We start from the raw sequence: 21719 nt of genomic DNA, 5'->3' as shown, positions 1-21719 counted from the left end.
ACCTTATGAGGAATGTGGCATCAGGTTGGAAGAAGACTCATCAACAACTTACATCATGCAGATAACACAATCTTGCTTGCTGAAACTGAGGAGGACCTGAAGCGCTTATTGCAGAAGGTCAAGAGCTGCAATCTTTAATATGGATTGAAGTTCAAAGTCAAGAAGACAAAGATTCTCCCCATTGGGCCAACTGGCAGCACAATGACGAATGGCGAAGAGATTGAGGTTCTTAACAGTTACAGCTTTCCTGGCTCCACAATCAACACTCTTGGTTCCAGCAGTCAGGAAATCAAAAGGAGAATTGCATTAGGTAAATCTGCTGTCAGGGACCTTTCCAAAGTACTGAGAAGCAACAATGTGAGTCTAGAGATTAAGGTGCACCTGATCCAGGCCATGGTCTTCACAATTACTTGCTATCTATCATAGAGCTGGACAGTAACTAAGGATGAGATGAGAGGTAAAGAAGAATTGATGGCTTTTGAGTTGTCGTGCTGGAGGAGTCTTGCACATACCATAGACCGCCAAGGAAACAAAGGAGTCTAAGTTTCTCCTTGAAGGCTAGGATTTTGAAGATCCAGCTCACATACTTGGGGCACACGGCCAGGAGAAACCAATCTTGGAGAAGGACATCATGTTTAGAAGGGTGGAAGGACAGCACAGGAAAGGAAGACCTTGGATGAGATGGATTGATACAGTAACTAGGGAAATGAGGACAGGTGTGTCAGTCAGTGAAAACTGTCTCAGGACAAGGTAGGCTTCAGAGCTACGAGTTGCAGGTGATTTGTCAGCACATAATGACAATGACAAAAACATCAGACCAGGCTATAGAAACCTCTCAATGCCGTGGTGTCAGACCCTCAGGAGGGTTTTCAGAAGCTGTCAATCACCAGGAAGGAGACTGCCTGTGTTCCTCTCTTGGAGCATTCAGTGTATTCAAACTGGCTGCCTTCGGATTAGTAGTGTAACTCCTTACATACTGGCCACCAGGCCTACCTACATTAAACTTAGAGGAATCGGTCAATCTCTGCAGAACAATATAAAATCCCACTGCTCAGAGCCCCTGGACATAGACTTTATGACTCTCATCTACAAGAGGTTCATGCATGTACAGAGTTTTCCTACTGAAACCGTCAGCTACAAACATCATTAAAAATGTGAAAACACATTCAGAGAATTTTTTTTAATTTTATTTTATTAATTTTAATGAACATTTACAAAGATTTTGGATTTCCATTCATTCATTGTTGCTCTTTTCTTCCTGCCCACCCCTCCCCCACCCCCAGTTCACTCCTCTCTTTGAAAAGTAAAAAATTCTTTCATTGATATACAATCCCCACCCCCACCCTGCACCACCCTCCCACTGCCCCGAGTATACTTCTATTCAAATGTTACTTTAAATAGTCCCACACAACATGAACTACCATGCTTAACTGTGACAAAGAATCCCAAGGGGACAGTGTGCTGAGCCCCTTTTGAGTATAAGGACAACATATGTGCCAGAAATCAAAGGCCTGCCTGGCCTGAGGCTGCCTGACACCTACAGGACCACTGTCTTGTCATTACAACTTATTTTTAAGTAGTGCACAAACAATGCATAAACAAGTACAAATGATCATACTTGCCATGTAATTAATGTCTCCAGAAAAACAAAAAAATATTAGCCCCAATTTAAGGATCAGTAAATGTCACAATCTCTGAAATGAATCTGTAAGAGTGTCAACGACCAAATACTTATTTAAAAAAACCAAGTCATTAGTATACAAAATTGCTAATTAAAGTCTCATTTAATTCATCAGACTGGAAAATTCAAAAGATTAATACGACTCAGAGTTAGCAATGATCCAGTAAAAAACTATTACCACCCACCTCGCTCTCTCACACATACCCCCCCGCCCAAGCCTGCTCAAGCCCTACAATACTTTATGATCTTTCTGAATGGCAATTTAACAATTCTGATCAAAAGCCTTAAAAATGTTTATACCTGTGACCTAGTAATTCCATTTTTACAAATCCATCCTGAAAGGAAGTTCACTGTGGCAGAGGAAAGAAAGCAGGTTAAAAAAAAGTCTTTATGGAAAACTGTTGTTATATGCTGTCAAACTGCTTGTGACTCATAGCAACTCAATGTACAAGAGCCCTAAACACTGCTCTATCCTGTCTCAACCTCACTGTTTCCAACACACCTACTCCCATTACCCAAATCACTGAATCGATCTATCACATCAAGTGTCTTCCCCTCTTGTGCTGTCCCTTCACCTTCCCAAACATGATGTCCCTCTCCAAGGACCAGTCCCTTCTTGCAACATGCCCAAAGTATATCCGATGAAGCTTCAGAATCCTTGCCTGCAAGGAGCAGCCCAGTTTCACCCTCTCCAGGACAAATCTGTTTGTTCTCCTAGCAGTCCATGGTATATTCAACATTCTTCTCCAGAACCACAGCTCAAAGACATCAATTCTCTTTCTATCATCCCTAGTCACTGCCCAGCTCTGACGCATAGCACGCAATTGTGAAGACTATGGACCAGATCAGGCACACCTTAGTCTCCAGCCTGATGGCGTTGCTACTCAGTACTCTGGAGAGGTCCCTGATAGCTGACTTTCATCTCTTGATTTTCTGGCTGCTGGTACCAAGAGTGTTGACTGTGGAGCCAAGCAAACTAAAACCGTTAATTATCTCAATCTCTTCACCATCCATAATGATGCTGCCAATTGGCTCAGTGGAGAGAATCTTCGTTTTTTTTTATGTTGAGCTTCAATCCATACTGACCTTCTGCAGCAAGTGCTTCAGGTCCTCCTCAGTATCAGCAAGCAGGGTTGTGTCATCTTCACAAAGCAGGTTGTTGATGAATCTTCCTCTAATCCTGATGCCACATTCCTCCTCATATAGCCCAGTGTCCCAGATGATCTGTTCTGCATACAGATTGAAAAGGTATGGAGACAGAATACATCTGGCGGACACCCTTCCCGATTCTGAACCATGCAGTGTCTCCTTGCTCTGTTCTGATGACTGCCCCCTGGTTCAAAAACAGGTTTCACATAAGCACAATCAAATGTTCTGGGATAGCTTAAAAAAAAATCAAACTATATAATCTGAAATCTCTAATGTCACAAGAAAGGATAGATTCAGTTTCTAAAACTTCTTTATGGAAAAAAAAATCTTCAATCTGCTGTAAGGTCATTTGCAATCTGTACTTATTCCATTAATTGTAAATAATAAACATATTTTGCTGCAGAGATCTTAATGTGCTTGATTCCAGGCTACCACCATAAACTTCAACAGTAGTTTCACAATTCGAATACCTTATATTTTCTTCCTAAAATTATACACGTGTGTGTGTGTGTGTGTGTGTATGAGAGAGAGAGAGAGAGAGAATTCAGAAACATAACTAGTCCACATAATATTGGATGGAGAATAGTGAAGCAGTATTTATATGCACAGCTACATTTTAGTATGTATATTGACTTGAAGCACTTAGTGATAAGGATCAATAACTACAACTCTCATTATTAATTACACCTCAACTTAAAGAAAACAAAAATCCTTACAGTAGGACCAACAGGCAACAACATCTTCAAAAGTAGAAAAAAGATTGAAGTTGTCAAGAATTTCTTTCCCCTTGGATCCATAAGACCCATGGAAATAAGAGTCAAGAAATCAAGCAATGACTCATACTGAGCACAAATCTGCTATATAGAGACCTCTTCTAAGAGTTCAAAAGCGAGGATGTCACTTTGAGAATGCAGGTGGATCAGACTTAACCTACGGTATTTTCAATCACTGCATACACTATAGAAAATATGTAATGTTTCTGGAAGACAATTAGGCGTCTCCTCAAAAAGCTGATCTTAGAAACTCCATATGACCCAGCTACTCCACCACTGGAAGTACACCCCAAGGAAATTAGAACTAACAAATGGAGATCTACACATCAACGTTCATAGCAGCGTTATTCTTCATTGCCAGATTATGGAAACAGCCAAATGTTCAACCACAACTGAATGGATTGAGAAACCGTGGCACATTCACATAATGGAATACCAGGCAGCCCTCAGGAGCAACAATTTTGAAAAACACTACCTAGCTTGGGAGAGACTGAAGAGCATTATGCTGAGAAAGCTAACTCAGTCTCACAAGGGACAAATACCGCAAAAGACCATCATTGTAAAAGTAGAAGGATAACTAGTGAAACATGTATGGGGACCCAAGGGGGGAAAGGGAAAGCAGAGAGGTGAGGACGGGTAAGGGTGAAAACACAGGGTTGCACGGTTTGGTAGGTGGAGGGAGGGGTGAAGGAAATGGGAAGGATCAGTCAGGGACCCGAAAAGATTAATCATGGGCAAGGTCCAATGGTGATTGATTTTACAAAACATAATGCATAGGAGTGATTGTATGAAACACAGCATGAATGAAGAAGAGTTTGAAACACAATGGATATGAACTTTGTGAGTAAACCAATACAAAATTTAAAAAATAATAACATAAAAAAACCCCTATGTAATGAATGAGGAAGGCCAAAGAAAACTGATGTCTTTAAATCAGGGTGTTGACAAAGAATATGAAATATACTATAGACTTCCAGAAGAATGAACAAATCTACTTTGGAAGAGGTTCAGGCAGAATGCTTTTTAGAAACTGGGATGGTAAGGATTCATCTCCAGGACTGTGCACACACTATCAGAGAGCAAAGATCCTGGAGAAGGACACAATTCTTGCTAGAGGTGAGGGTCAATGAAAAAGAGGAAGACTCTCAACAAGATAAATTGACACAATGGCTATCCACAGGCTCAGATAATAGAACGGCCTGTGAGGATGGAGCTGCATCAGTGAGTGACTGTTCTGTTGTACCTTCGGCTGTTACAGGTTGAAACCAACTCCATGGCTTTTGACAACCAGGGATTTATACCAAATGTTAACTGTGCTCAGCCACATAGGGAGATAACAAATAATATTCACTTTCTGCTTTTACTTTTGTATAGTTGTCTTAATTTTCTTTTCACAATGAGAATCTTTACTTTTAATATAAAAATTAACACATGTCCATTGGTGGGGGATGGGGAGCACAGTATCTTAAGGTTGCTGTTATTCTTGTTGCTGTTGTTGTGTACCATAGAGTCAGAACCGACCGGTAACTGGCCCTCCATCAGGTTGTCAGAGGCAGTTAATCGCACGGGAGGAGACGGCCCATCTTCCCACGGACCAGCTGGTGGCCTCAAACTGCACACCTTCGGGACTGCAGCGAAGCTGCTTACCATTAGGCCACCAGAGACCCCTAGAATATAAAATTAAAATGCCTCCCTTATGCTTTTGTTCATGCTTAATGTGCTATTATTCACCCTGATAAGTGGCCTAGAATCATGCGGTAAAGGCTCCTTCTTGGATCTTTTCCTTATTAGATGAAGCCATCTCCTCACTTGAATGGAAAGACTCAACAATATTTTAGTGAAAACTTCCTCTTCTCATCTTACTACTTGATGGTAATTATCCTCATGTTTCAGGAGGAAATAAAACATAAATTTTAAAAAACAAAAAACAAACCAAACATAATTTAGAAGTCTAAAGAACTTGTCCAGTGTACCTAAATAACTTGTCTAGTCCATTAGGTATCCTGTTGAAGTCTAAGGTCTGTGACCTCTTCCCAATGATTAGCTTGCTGGTGACTTCACATCGCCTGCAGCAGCAGAATCATTTAGCACAAAGATGCTTCTATTTCAAGCAGCTTCAGCATCTCCCGGAAGATATTTAGAAAAGCTGAATCCCAGGCTCACCTCAGAAGTATCATCTAATACAATCTATGTTTTCAATCCCCACATTATAGTGTGCACATTAAAGCCTGAGAAGTGCTGCTCTAAAGCCCAAAATCGCTGCTCCCGACCTCATGTTCAGTTGGTTGTTGCTGTTATTAATGGTTGTCACTCCCAACTCACAGTGACTCCATGTACACCAAAACAGAACACTGGACAATCCTCACAATCTCAGCTATGTTTGAGCCCACTGTTGCAGCTACTCGGTCAACCCATCTGGGTCAAGATGTTCCTCTTTTACCCTGACCTTGGACTTTACCAAGGATGCTATTTTCCTCCAGGGATTGTTCGTCCATTCTGGTAACATGTTCAAAGCAGATGAAATGAAGTCTCGTCATTCTGGTTTCTAAGGAACATTCTAACTCTACTTCTTCCAAGACAGATCTGTTCATTCTTCTGGGATCCATGGGGTTCTTCATACTGACATTTTTACTGGTTTAGCTTATGTCAAAAAGTCTTAAAACATAAAATTCTTCAAATTCCTAAAACAACATTGCTAATTCTAAATTTCCCTTTACAATATGGACCATACATTGAAGGCTAGTTGAAGGACAAGTGAATTGTAAATTACTTTAACACTCAATTCTTTGGCAGCCATGTACTATATATAATCCGACAGCTCTACATTTGTCTCCCTCACCCACCAGCACCAGTAACAGGAAAGAAAATGGCTCAAAGATGTCAACTAACCAAGTGCTTCACATATGCACCTAAAACACAACCACCTCAATGACCATAGAGTCACCTCTTCCCCTAACACCACCCTCCTTAGGGGCTTTTCGCCATCTCCTGACATGGCAATGTCTGCTCGATTCAGAAGAATCTTCTTTTTAGCTGAAAAACTATGGCGTTTTCCCCCAACCACAAAGGAAGTGTGGACAGATACCCTACCAGCTCATCTACTACCACCATCCATCTGGGCAGTGCTATCACATTCTTGATGTATACCAGTAATTCCATTCCTTACAGTAAATGTCGACTGTAAACAGACTTCAGCGAATGCTGCATCATCACAAAGCTGTACTGGTAACAATCAAAAGGCAGTCTTAGCAAAGTAACGTAAAGAAACATAGAATTAGCAAATAAAGTTGTTCAAAGTATAAATTACAATGGAACACCTAAATTTAGTTATCATAGCTTTTAATGAAGCATTTCTTTTATCCCTTAAAAGTTAAGCCATCTCAGTGTCTTTATTTTGCTAATGTCTGTGCAGCATCTTTAAAAGGAATAATTCTGTAGTCAGTGCAGTTATTTCAGAGTGAAGTGTACAGTAAAGACTAAGAACAACGTTCCTTAGGAAAAACATGATTTTAGGTTTCATGCACATGATTCTTAAGAGTGAATTGGATGCTCTGACAAATAATAAGCTAGCCCTGCATTAATTCCCACAACAGCAAAAATTAAGTGAGTAAAGTTACTTCTATAGTTAAAAGTGGTAAGAGTACTGTCCATTGCTATCAAGTCAATTCCAACTCACAGCAACTCTACAGGACGAGCAGTATTTCCCGATAGGGATTTCCAACAATATAAATCATTATAGAGACTGTCTAATCTTTCCTCTATCACGCAGCTGGTGGACTTGAATGGCCAAACTTTCACCTAGCAGTTAGTTGTTTAACCACTGCATCACCAGGGCTTCTAGTAAACAGACAAACAAACAAAAAAACCAAAACTAGCCTAGGGAGACCTAGTGGCTTAGTGGCAAAAAGCTGCACTGCAAGGCACAGCACTTCGAATCCGCCAGCTGTTCCTCATCCACCAGCTTCTCTGCAGGAGACAAATTGGCAATCTCCTCCTGTGTGATTAACGCCTCTGAAAACCCACTGGAGGCTCAGCTATGGGTTGGCTCTGACTGGAAGGTACACAAAACAGCTATAACAACAGCAGAACTCTCATTATAGTATCTTGCCTCTGTAATTGAAAATAGATGCATTGTTACAAATTAAGGGAGGGAAAACTCACACATTACTTGGTTTAAGAGAACAAGGAAAGTATTTATGTGATGTTTTGCCAAGAGTTAACCAAGAACAGCCCAATGACCAGATTAATAACTTTCTACTAAAATGTGCTAAACTATTCCACATGTATTTTATATGGTGGCTGTTAGTTCCTGGACATTCAAGGTCAGATAGAGAAGTTAAGAGAGGTTTAATGAGAGGCTGCACATTTGCACAAATTAGTAACAATCCTTAGAATATTTATTATGCATTTTTTTAAATCAATAAAATTTGATTATGTTAACTGTCAGTTAGGAGATAGTTAGCAAATCTTTTTAAATGACTGGGAGTGTATCATTTGCAGCTGACAATGTACAACACTTTCAACTTTTTCCACAGACTACATACACCTACTCTTTGTTTGGCTAGGTTCCAAGGACCTGGTCACTATGTGGAAATCAGCATTATGTGACATGGAAGATGTCAGATTACAAAATGAAGGATGACTACATTATTACACAGCTATTACTTTATTACATAATGAAAGATGACTACACACACAGTTGCCAAGTTACTTCATTCTATAACTATCAACTCACTGAGAATTGGGATCCAGCCAAGAGGGCACATGACTCTAACCATCAGTCTGTTACTCCTGTCTTGGACTGCCAGATGGACACTATTAATAGGCAAAATAGCCAGATAAGGGATTGTTTTATTACGTAGTAAATGTAAAATGTCAGGCAATGAGGTAATTGCAAGTGAAGAGTAGGTGTAATGTAATTCTCATTATGAGTAGATTGTGAAGCAGACATTGTAAGCATTGCTAATTTGCAGAAAAGGAAACAGGAATTCAACGATATAACTTCTTCAATATCAAACAGAAAGTCTATTATAAAGCTGGTTTTAAACCAAGCTACATCTTGCTCCAACAATTGTTTTTGTCTAGTATACCACATCATACTTGCTCATTCATTAAAGAAAATGAATAAAACTTGGTCAAAATATTGTAGTAATTTTAACATAATTAATAGCTTCAGCTCTTCTGCAACCTTCAAAGCTGACAGACTTATGCTGTCTAATATTAAAACTTATTGCAAACTGAGTCATTAGTAGAGTGGGTAGTGGTGGCATGACATATGTAACAGATCAATACATCAGACAAGAGGTGATACTAAATTGCCATGGATTAATTTTTTTTAATAAATATGTTAGATCAATTAGTAACCCAATAAAAATAAATGACCATCCTACTCCACACCTTACTCTATAATCCTTCTAAAGCAGATTTTAGATCTGAGCATGAAAAGCAAAGCATTAATAAATTCAGTAGAAAATACAGCATATTATCTGACTGATCATAAAGTAGGGAAAGATACACAAATCACTAATCAGAAGGAAAGTAACAATAAAAAGGGAAAATTATAATTAAGGAGTTCCTGTTATGGAAAAAATTAAGAAAATAATCACATAAACTACAAAGTATGAGAAGATATTTGCAAGATATTTATTAAAAAAATACCATCTACAGCTCATTTAAAAAGAACCCCTATAAAGCAGTAAGAAATCAGACAAAGCAACAGAAAAAAATAAGGTGATTCCATCTGCTTCTTGCAGGTTGCTGAGTCTTCCTCCAATCCTGATGCTCCACTCCCTATAGTCCAGCTTTTGACTATTTGCTCAGCATACAGATTGAATAAGTATGGTGAAAGGATACAACCTCAATCTACATCTCCTTATTTATCTTTATATATCTCCTTGTATACATCTCCTTAGTCTACATCCTTCCTTATTGAAACCCATGAATTATCCCCCTGTGCTGTTCAAATGATTGGTTGTCTCTTCGGCCTTTGTACACAATCCTTTTGAGCACAATTCTAAAATTCCCAAACTTGTAATGTTATCATAATTGGTTATAACTTACATAGCTGAATGCCTCTGCAAAGTTCACAAAACACAGAGAAACATCTTTCTGACATTTTCTGCTTTTTGCCACGATCCACCTGACATCAGCAATCGTATTCCTCATTCCACAGCCTCTTCTGAATCCTGCCTGGACTATTGAGACCTCCCTGTCAGGTACTGATATATCTGTTTTAGAAAGATCTTCAGCAAACTTTACTTTCATATTAATAGACCAAGAAATTTAGAAGACAGCTACCTAGCCACCTGACTGGAAGAAAGCCATGTACACGTTCATTCTTAAGACAAGTGATCTAATAAAACATAGAAATTATCAAATACACATATCATTTGTGAGAAAATATGGTAAAATATTTTTCAAGACAAAAATTCTAATAATAGCAAATGTTTTCAAATATATGAAGCAACTGGACCTCTCATACATAGCTGGTAGGAGAATAAAACTGACACTACTCAAAACTCAAACTCGTTGACTTTGTGACGGTTTCAACACTAAGAGGCCCAGCGTTGGGTTTTCAACTCAGCTGAGTCTTCCAACTCCATTGGGTTTTCAAGGCTGTAAATCACAAAAGGAAGAAACTGTCTGTGTTTCTCCTAAGGAGCCACTGGTGGGTCCACATCACCAGAGATACCCACCCTTGGGCTTAGCAGCGTCACTCGCTACAGATTATACCACCAGCGCCCACCAATTGGTGCAAACACTCTGAAAGTCCTTGGTTATATGTCTATGTGTAACGTGTACACCTTCTGACTTAGCACTTGCCATCTCCAGTAAAACCCAAAGAAATGCATACTTACAGTCACAAGAACTCATATCATTTATAACAACAGGAATTTTTATAGCAGGTGCTTTGTAAAAGTCACATACATAACAACAGTATATATGCTTAATCTTTGGTATATTCATAAAATGTAGCAGGACATGATGCATGTGTCTGTAGGCACATATGAACTAAAATGTAAATTAAGATTAAATCAAAGTTAAGTTCCTCTGCCATCCTAATCACATTTCAAAGGCTCCTTAATCACATGGACGACACCAATAAAAGGCATTTTTATCACCACAGAAAGTTCTATAGAGCATTGCTATTATAAAGAACGAATTAAGATGAAGCAGCAATATAAATACATTTCACAAGCATAATGCTGGGGAAAGTAATTGTATACTTCTAAACAGAGCCATATTTGTATATGTTTCTCTGTACTTACATATCAGTATAGGGAGCTCTGGTATCATAGTCCACAGAGAGCCTGATGCCAGCCCAAAGGTAGTGCCTCTTTCCTTGGTTTAAGTCCATTAGTGGGGAATACTTCTCAAAATTCAAATTAATTGCTGTCAAGTTGATGTTTATAATTCTACATCAAGTTCAAACACTAACAAACGTATCTCTTTTATTGCAAGTAAAGCACTTCTGATAAAAGTGTTGGACACTCTTCAGGGATTGGAACAGTCACTGGAAACTTGAATGAAATGGGGACTGACTGGATTATGCTTTGTTTATGTGGATGCAAACATGTTCACAAAAAGGAAATAGGCAGAACTCTCAACACTGATGACTGGTGATCTGCTTCCATAAGATTCAGCCAAGGAAACCTTATGGGGCAGTTCTACTGCCACACGGGGTCACTAAGAATGAAATCGGGCTCAGCACCACCTAGTCACAATACTGATAACGCACTTTGCCTTATATAACCTTTGTTGTTACTGGGTGTCATCGAGTCTACTGTAACTAACAGTAACTCTCTGAAAACCTTGTCCTATTCTATGCCATCCTCACAATCCCCACAAAAAATTACAAGGGGGGGCCCTTCTCAGTCCATTTCCAAAGTTTCTCTTTGTTTCAAAGTCCTTCTCTGCTCAAATCAGACTCAGATGTTCATTTAGGTTAAATTATATGGCATGCCCCGAGATTATGGATTCATTTTAACCCAGAAAGGATAAAATAATCTCATATTCATCTTGTTTTTTACAGAGCTGCCACAGCACAAACTGAATAAAGAATGGCAATGGCACTAGTATAGAGGAGTAGACCCAAAAAAAAAGTACTTAGGAAGTTCTCACAAAGGACTGGAAGAAGAAAACATAGGAAAGGATCTTGAAAGTTGAAATAATTACTAAAACACACAGTGAAAGAACTCTTAACACGAGCCTCCAGAAGAAGAGAGACAGTTGATACTTCAGGTTCATCGTAAAAAGTTCCCAGACTCCTTCAGATTACTTATTGGATTAAAGGCGCTGGAAGCAGGGATGGAAAGTTCTCCTATCAAAAAATGCCATCTTTGGTGTCCAGTAGCCAAAAATCCAGCTAAAATCATTACCACCACAACCACTATCTACAAAATCTACACTTGATATTAAACTCTGAAATATTTTCTTAAAAGGGAAAAAAATTATACACATAGATACTGTAATCACCTATAAAATTTCTAGACCAAAAAACACATCTCTCCACTGACCTTAAAAAACACTGTTGAAAGGAATCTGTTGTCCACTGCCTTTTTTACCCCCTACCTAAAACTTTTTCTTAGGTGCTCTCAAATGGAGAAATGCAATAAAGGCAGCAGCTTCAAATTATACCAAAATAACATTAACCACAGCTTTATCGCTGTCAGAATTCTGGAACCAGAGAATAAGCACAAGGAAAAAGCATGTTGGGAAAGATTCCAGAGGTTTGTCTAGTCCCTTCCTTGCCTTATTTCAGTAAAATTGCCTTAAAGAATTTCACATGTTAAAAATATATTCTATTTTTGAGCACACCCAGATAAGGAGCCTCTCTACCTCCCCTGGTACCCCATTTCAATGACTGTCACTCTGAGAAAATGTTTCCTTAGATACCTCCTAAATCTGGCCATGCTGTTTCAGTTATGTTCTGTTTGTTTTATTCCAAATAAAGATGGGAGATTAGTAGACTTCATTCTCTGCATGATGGCAATTTTGTAATAATTCTCAAATATTCTTTGTATCATTGACAAGACATTCTGCACACCTATTTATCTATTTAACCCTTTAAACAATTCTACCATTAGTCAAGCTTTATGAGAAGCTAAAGTATATATATATAAAACATCACATTATTATGGAAGTTACTATAAATGAGGCATTGAGAGAATAAAGACATCGAGGTGTGTGAAGAAAACATGGCAATCCCAACGGTACGCAGCTCTCCCGTATCTGGGCTCAGATAAAACTCTCACCAAATCACCAGCTCCTTGTGTCTCTAACTTGACAAACCCCTCCGTTTTTCCATGGTCCAGTCTTGAATAAGAAAATGCCTTTGTGGACAGGTTTAGACAATAATGGCAAAGTTGGGAGGGTGTACCTCTGCTGAGGATACATGTGACATTTTATTTCTGAATTGTGTCCGTCTGCAATGGATTGGTGTGATATGTGCCAGGATCATTTCTCCTTTTTCACTAACTGTACTCGGATGTCCCCCAGGGAGTATTAATCCTTGGGCAGCCCTTCCCTGTCCAGAGAGCTAGCACTGATCCAGGCGATAACAGGCAGCCACCTTTTCCCAGACATTTGGCCTTTGAGTGAGTGATGATGAGAAATGTCCAGATTTCACATAGCACAGCAAAGAGGTCACCCAGGCATGCTACATACAGTTCCCCTAAGCTAGTCTTTCAGCTTCTTCTCAGCTCTGGGATATCCATATTCCCAGAAGTTGTTTTCCTGGGTAAGGTGACTTCTGGTGCTTATAAGAGAAGAACCTTGACTGGTACAGCCCTTTGGAGGAATAGAAGGAAATACATACTTGTTGAGACTAACACTGTGTGTTTAATATACAGATGGGGAATATTAAGAGGAAATCAGCCCCTTGTGAATTTGTAAACTAAGAAAATGCCCTCAGGTTGGAAAAGGTAGTAAAGCAACTTCATGTTCAATACATCAGAGGCAGAAGTACCCTGGCAAGTTTTCCAGACTCCTGGCTGCATCCTCCTTTTGGGAAATGTAAATAGCTTGGAGAACCTTGGGATTTCCAGGAACTACAGGAAATTCCTAACACTGTAAATGTGTGTAACAGCAAGTCTTTCTCAAGAAATGTTTGGAAAGGGTAAGAGCCAACACAGCAGCACAGCTCTGCAGCCCCTCCATCACAGGTGACAGGAAACAAGTGTCTGGTCTGAAAACACCACTCACTTTGGCTCTGTCAGTGAAAACACCTGCAGGCCAGATGCTGACAACCATCAGTTCCCATGTGATCAATCCATGGGGTTCCCAGTAGAACTGTGCCTTGTAAGTTTTCAACAGATTGATGTCTGTTCAGAAGGTATTTATTTTAAGAAACCTCTGGGGGGACCTGACCTCTAACCTGTTAGCAGCTGAGCCCACTAATTGATGACCACCGATAGTTACCAAGATCTACAGCTAGTTGATCAATCTGTAGTCTTCCATCACAGGCATCTTCCTAATTCTGAACGTTTATCCCAGCCCAAGCGTCCCTCTCGTAGGCATGCCCTCTCCCCTGTCTGACTGTACATCTGTCCACCCAGTCTGACTCTGAATCACAGACAACACACGACATTTATTCCCTTAGGAAAACAGAGACATTTCAGCAGCTACCTACTTACTGATCTAAATAATCACTTTTTCAACTCTGAAGGCAGAAATGGACACTTTTCAGTCATTCCTGCTTATAAACGATTCACCTATTTTGTAAACAAGGACATCTTTTTAACACCTACTGTGTTTGCTACCTAACACCAGGGACAATGAGGGAAATGTAAGTGGATCTGACACAAGATTAACTTTCAAGGACCTGAGAGTCTAGTCAGGAAAATAAAATCAACACTCAGATAACCATAATTAATACAAGCTGCTAAAAAAAAAATATACAAGCTGCTGTTGTCATTGGCCACAGCATCAACCCTGACTCATGATGACCCCAAATGTGTACAGTAAAACTCTAGCACGGCTTTCGAGGCTGTGGTCCTTCAGAAGCAGAACACTAGGCCCGGCTTCCAAGATTCTTCTGGGTTGGTTTGAAACACCAGCACTTTAGCTATAGTAATAATGGTTTTCAGTCCCTGCAGAAATGGCGCTGAGTCACTGCAACCCTACCTACAACAGAATAAAACAGCGCCAGGTCCTGACCCTTCTGTGCAATCACCACAGGACACGACCGAGTCCACTGTTGTTGCCACGATGTCAATCCATCTCACTGAGTGCTGTCCTCTTTGTTACTGACCCTGCTGGGCTGCACTCTGAAAGGCCGGCAGATAGAATCCACCATGGGAGGAAGATGGGAAGTCTCCTCCCGTATTTACAGCCTCTGTAAAAGTGGAGGGTCACCAGGAGTCAGAACTCATTCAACAGCAGTGAGGTGCTGTTATTTTTTAATACAGGGTTTCAAAGGAGCTTTTGTGGAAAAGTGCATGATATGTTGCACTGCTAACCTAAAGGTCAGTGGTTCAAGTCCGCCAGCTGCTCTCACTAATATCTACAGCATTAGAAATTGAATGGATGTTTGCTACAAATTGGGATCAGCTTGACAGCAGTAGATCAGGGTTTTGATGGATGATTACATAAGAGATCAGAGGATGTGGGAGCTGAGTTGAAGAGGAAAGAGAAATATTATTTCTTCTGTAACAGAAGCAAAAGAAGCCCTGGTGGTCCAACAGCTGAGCACCCGGCTGCTAACTGAAAGGCTGGCAGTTCAAGTCAACCCAGGGACTCCAGCAAGAACTGAGAGACCTTAGATGTTAAGAGAAGACACAAGGGAGAATGGTGCTTTTACGTTTACATAATGTAGAAATGACTCGAAAGGACATAACTGTGTTACAAGTTTAAGCAGATTAGATATATCAAGGAGCTTTGAGATCATCACATATTAACATCACTATATAAGGCAATGTGTTAAGTAATCAAGAGAGATAAGATTATTTCACAGGATAACTATATCTGAGAAAAACATACTGTTACAGACTTTTGTGATCTATTGATTTATGGTTATTAACCTACAGTTGATATGAAGCAGTCATATTATTAACTATTCTTCAATGAGTTGAAGAGGACAGATTCCACTTTACTTTTAGATCTTTGTATGTGTGTATAATAAATGATCTTGACAAGAAAGTCTAGCAATGGGGCAAAATCTTCACAGATTCCTCCAGACAAATCAAGGAAGATACTGTTTAGTTAAATATAAGTAGAATTTGATTATAATATGTAAGCTGACTTCTTTTATAATTGTTATGTATGTAGCAAATACAGGTAACTCAGACCATCAAATTACACTTAGAGTAGATGGAGAAATCCTTCAACAGAATTTCCTCACAACTGCAATGAGATGCCACCTATTTCAGAAACTCAAAACATTGATATTTTAAGGAAAATAAGGACAGTGATCTTTTAAAAGCTATTTATCCCAACAACCTGCTCTGGTTCAGGAACCACGCTGCCCAGATCATTTATACTCCTGCAAGTAAAAGTAGACAGGATTATTCATGAAGCTTTTGATATAAAAATAATTTTAAGCCAATGAGCAGGATAAATAAAATTTATTCTTCAGGGGGGAAAAAAGTAGACAGGATTGAGCTGTGAAGATTTTCACTATTATCTGCAGAGGTAATTTCTTGCTGCCATCAGAAAACTAAGCATGAGGGTATCAAATGAGTAAGAAGCAGTCAGTTAATGTCAAGAACCATTTGAGAAAAAGAAATGTCTTGTTTTGGTATGGTTGGTATATTTAGGTTGCATTATGTTGACCAAATGTTGCATTATGTTCACCAAAATGTTGACCACTTAAAAATGCCAGAGGCATCTCAGAAGAAAGGTATCGTGATTGACTTTTCGAAAGAAAGATCAGCCACTGAAAATCCTTGAAATTCCATTCTACCCAGACACACAAGGGGTGGCCAGCAGCCGTAATCAACTTGCCCGCAACTGGTTTGGAATTTGTTTCCTTTTCATGTAGTTAGGAACTTTTGAGTGGCAACACAAATGGATATATACAGAATTGCTTTCTCTACAAATGCATGTTTGTGAGTTAAGTCTCAATTTGTGAATCACACTGGTCATGCTAACTTGTTATTTCTTATAAGCCCAGCTGGAGGAATTCTCTTTAACATCAGAGCATTAAGAGCATTACTACTGAAAGGTCTAGCTGGAGATCCTAAAATAATTGGTCAAAAAGAGTATTTTGTCAACAAAAAGGTAAGGTTTTGCCAACTTAACGTAAGCTCAGCACACATGAGCCCTAAACTATAAACACTGCAACCATCAGCCAGGAAGAAAAGAAGGCAGACTCTGAAGACATTTCTGCAAATTCTGAACAGATTTCTCTTCCCTCAGGCTTCTGCCTCTGCACAGGCTGTCCTCCAGGGCAGAGCCAGGCCCACTGAGCTACCTGCAGGGGAGAGGAGCTCACGCCCCAGCGGCCCTCTGACCAGGCTCCAGCCTTGCCTGGCATCCCGACTCAGTCATGTTTACAGGGCGAGCAATCACAGCATTTGTTCCAATCTGAAGAAAACACACCGCATTTCAATTTCAACACAAAAACAATGGCTGGATATGGGGCGGGGGGGGGGGGGGGGAATCTTACTAAAAAGCTGAAATGACCCATTTTTTCCTAGTTCTTTCTCAAGTGAATTTAGCCATTTCCATGACTTTACACACGGCAGGAAAATGTGTCTGAAGGTCACTGGAAGAAAGAGATGGGCTGATTCTGAAACAAAATTAAGCCAGTAAAACATCTGAGATGAACCACAGCTACTCTGGACTTTATGGTTCAGAGCTATTTGCGTCTCTTTCCACTGAAGTACAAAAACAAAAAAACAAACAAACGCATTGCCATTGGGTCAGACACACTGATGGCAGGCCCCCCAGCTGTTTTCCAGAGGCTGTCAAACGCACAGGAGGAGACTGCCCACCTTTACCCAGAGGAGCAGCTAGTGGATTTGAACCATCAGAGAAGTGCTGCCATTTGGTTAGCAGCTCAACTGCCCAGAGATTACACCAGCAGAGCTCCCTCAGGAAGTACAAACATTCAAGCAAGGCTGTCCCTGCGCCCCTGAACACCCACACTGTGCCCAATCTACACTGCACCTACAAACTGGCCTCTTAACACGACGTGTTTGACGAAATTTTTGGATGAACATCCAGAAACGTCCTCCGCCTGAGATCACTAGAACACAACTCTGATTTATTTATATTTTTTAATGTGACTTTTAACGATCTGGGGAAACAGTATTTATAAACAACTTCCAAAAGCCACTATGCACCGAGGTCACTTCCGGAGATCAGTCACACCCACCTTATTGTGCTCGTACTTGTACGGGATCTTGAGCGTGTCCATGGCTCTGATCATGGCCTGCATGGCTGTGAAGATGTTCTGATATACCAGCTTGGTGAAGCCCCGCTTATCTTCGTCAGAATATCCTGACCCATGGATGATTCTCATCTGCTTGATAAACGTGCTCTTGCCACTCTCTCCAGTCCCTGAAAGGTAAACAAGCTCGTCAGACCATCACACCTTCTCACAGTCTCTCAGATAACTCAGCTAGAACACATGACCCCCTGAGCAGACAGCTGCTGGGAGGAACAGCTCAGCACAGCATCACCTCAGCTCCTACCGTGAACACTCAGCAGAACTCAAGGGTGAGATTCAACTTCAAAGCCAGAGCTGCTCAGAAGCAGCAGCCCGTCACCTCTTTAGAAGCTCCTCAGCATGGAACTTAGTGATTTGTAATCATGTCTTCTGTGAGAAACACAATAAAACCAGCATCTTTTGAACAGAATGAAAACTTGATAAAGCTGGCTTCTTTGCAGAATATTTGAAACACTTCCAAAAGGCTAGATTCTTTAGTCAGGATTTGGAACTGGGAACGGCATTTCACTTACACAAATATTGTTCAGAGAGAGATACGAGATAAGAAAAAAAGCCTTAAAATGTTTTTAAGAGATGTTTTCTTTTACAGAGTATAAAGGGAGTACAGTGTCCTGACCACACAAGAATCGGGATCATTTTCACTGGATAGAAAACATCAAATGTATTTATTTCTAGGGATGGAATGTTTTTTCCCCTGAGCTTTTTCAAAGAATCACCTAATTCTATTAAGTTCACAGTACCCACTCTCAACTAATCAACATGCTGTAGGAATGTATTTTTATTGGATCTTTTCTTGAGAGTTACCTCATTTTTCACTCTTAACTACTCCTTTTCTACTACCATATGCCCACAGATAATTTCTGACAGCTACAAACGGCCATGGGAAGAAGGGGAAGTGAGGTTATTTCATGGAATAGAAACTTCTCTATTTTATAGACAAACTAAATTTTAAATTAAATTTTAAACTCCAAACATGAAAACATCATTTTCTTAAATTTTTTGCTATTTCTTGCTCATTTGACAACTTCCTTGAGACTTCCAAATCAATATGTCTTTGTCCTCCTCTAACAATATGGATAAATAACACTTCCTATTAGGATAGTCAAAATGGGAGAACAGAATGAAACAGAGAAGACCATATAATCAATGTCCTAATTGCTATTTTCTCTGAACAAGCTATTAAGAAAGAAGAGGGGGGAAGAAGGGAGAACTAAAAGCTAAGAATGTAACTGTCCTAATTTCATCTTGTTTTTAACGATCACCAAAAACTCAAGTAAGTTTTACAGTCTTCATAGAAGTCCTCTGAAAGGACTACAGATGTCCTGCCAAACCCAGCGCCTTCCCAATTGCAAGGAAAGATGATTTAGAGCTGCACAGCCTTACAGTAGCCAATTTCTTTCATTTGTTTCTATTACTTTTAGTTAAGTAATCAGGAATTCCTTGAAGTTTACATTTAACACTACTGAAGGAATTTAGAGGAGCTCTGCTGAGCTAGTGTCAAGAAGCTGAGCTGCAATCTCAAAGACATGCGGTTCGAGGCCACCAGCTGCTCTGCAGGAAAAGGATGGCCAATCTCCTCCCTTGCAATTAACTGCCTCTGAAAACCCACTGGAGGGTCAGCTATGGGTCGGTTCCAACTCTACGGTACACAGCAACAACATAGGAGTTCAAAATAAATATTTTATAATCTTAACAACTGCTGGACAAGCATACAAAATGCCTAAAAAGTAGTATCTATAGTGGAAATTAAGCTATGGCATTCTCTTCCAACAATTTCTACAACTCATACTTCTCTACTAAGAAACTCTGAGCTTGGGGGGGAGGGGGGAGTCCAGCTTGTTTCTGTGTTTGTTACTGCTATGCAGACTCAAGGGCCTACTCTCTGAGTCCAATGACAGACATGTCTAACACTCATTGCTGCCACTTCTTTCCACAACCCAAACAGCTGAAACCTTAACACGTGAGGTCCATGGTAGGAGAACAGACAATAGGGTCCTCGTTCTTTCTCTCAGATTTTATATCCTTATCACTACAGTTGAAAAAAAGAAAAATGTCAGAAAAGGCATAAACTGCATTGGCGTGTGCTCCAGACAGGTCTCATCAGGCAAGGACCGTGGAGCCCTGGGCACAGGCGATAGATCTAGTCAACAAGCCCTCACTGGCCCCTGCCACACGCTGGACCTCATGCTACAGCAGGCTCCAAGTGGGGACAAGTGACTGAGGAATGACTGGGACCAGCAGAGAGGAGATGAAAACCAATGCAAAGGGCCATGCACACTAAAGCCTTCTCCTGTGGCCCACCCCTCACACTCTGTCCTGCACCTCCCACAGAGCATGGCCTGGAAGGATTCCTGAGCCTCTCTCTGGTCCTCAGTCTCTGGTTTGAGTTTACCCAGCAGAAGACATGAGAAGCCAACTAAAAAGCAGAATAAGGAAAGAGCATCGGCCCTCCAGCTCCCTCCCTGAAGGGCACTGTAAGCCGTATGTCACACCCTCAGTTAAGGCCACAGCTCCTGGGGGTGGCCTCTTCACACAGGATCCCCCTTCCACCACCCACCCCCCAGCTGCTCCTGGCTCCTGCTTTATACAACTTTCCTTAGTTGCCTGGTTCTCAGGTGTCATGTGGCTCCTGCTGAGACCGTGATGGACACAAACACCAAACAGAAAGCAGGGGCACTCAGTATGCTGGAGGACAGGAAGGCCAAATGAATGAAGGCCATCTGCTCATCTCCTCGTGCTCTTTTCTCCATAAAGATTATTTGTAAGCTGCTCTCATTTAACAGTGACTCGATGGCTGTGAATTGTGGTACTGGAGAAGAGTGGTGACTATCCCCTGGACTGCCAAGGAATAAACAAATCTGTTCTGGAGGAGAAGCCACCAGGGTGCTCTTTACGGACAAGGACAGTGAACATCCAGCTCACATACTGTGCGCACGCTGTCAGGAGGGGTCAGAAAACGAGAAGACCCTCAACAAGATGGACTGAAACAGTGACTGTGGCAATGAGCTTGAGTATGGGGGTGGTTTGTGAGGCTGGCGCAAGGCAGGGGAAGATGCTGATCTGTTCACTAAGTAACCAGGAGCTGTCGACTTGACGATACCTACCAACTGTATTTTATACTTTTTTTTTTCCTATTTAGTAATTCATGCTTATGGCAATCTTTTGGGAAGAAATCTTTATTTTTAAAAACCAAAACAAACACACACATCATACAGATAAGAAATGACAGAGCTGGAAACAGACCTCAGGTTTCCTGATTAAGTCAAAGGCAGAGAAATACTGTATTTTCCCCATACATGGCACATATGCACGTGTGTGTATATACATTCATACATACATACACACACACTCACCTCCTAAATACTCCTCTCTTATAAAGAAAGAAGGAGGACATTTGCATTCAATCGTTTATGCTTTGCATAGTTTGGAGTACACTAACATGGTATCATCCCAAAAAATCTGTGAGGTGGACTTCTTTTCCTCACATCACAGGAAAGGGAAAAGCAGCAGAGAGGAGGGAAAGGCAGCTTGCCTAACACATATGGCTGGGAGGAGGAAGAGGAGGAAAGGAAGGGCAGCACTTCTAACACCTGTGGCTGAGAGGAAGGGAAGGGTAGCAAGTCTAACACCTGTGGCTGAGAGGAGGAGAAGGGCAGCACTTCTAACACCTGTGGCTGAGAGGAGGGGAAGGGCATCACGTCTAACACCTGTGGCTGAGAGGAGG

At 40.6% G+C, this 21719-nt stretch overlaps 1 protein-coding gene across 1 annotated transcript in view; it reads right to left on the bottom strand.

Annotated features, from left to right (window-relative positions):
- Positions 1–21719, bottom strand: part of LOC102871786 (guanine nucleotide-binding protein G(q) subunit alpha-like) — a 398536-nt gene that overhangs the window by 241118 nt on the left and 135699 nt on the right. The window contains exon 2 of the mRNA XM_006891987.1: positions 17921–18105. Within this exon, the coding sequence (XP_006892049.1) occupies positions 17921–18105 (185 nt within the window). The remainder of the gene's footprint in view (positions 1–17920; positions 18106–21719) is intronic.

The sequence above is a fragment of the Elephantulus edwardii genome, unplaced genomic scaffold (assembly GCF_000299155.1).
Source record: "Elephantulus edwardii isolate Elephantulus edwardi_28Jun2011 unplaced genomic scaffold, EleEdw1.0 scaffold00108, whole genome shotgun sequence".
In the NCBI taxonomy this organism is placed as follows: domain Eukaryota; kingdom Metazoa; phylum Chordata; class Mammalia; order Macroscelidea; family Macroscelididae; genus Elephantulus; species Elephantulus edwardii.
Note: the sequence above shows the minus strand (reverse complement) of the source record. Positions and strands in the feature narration are given on the sequence as shown.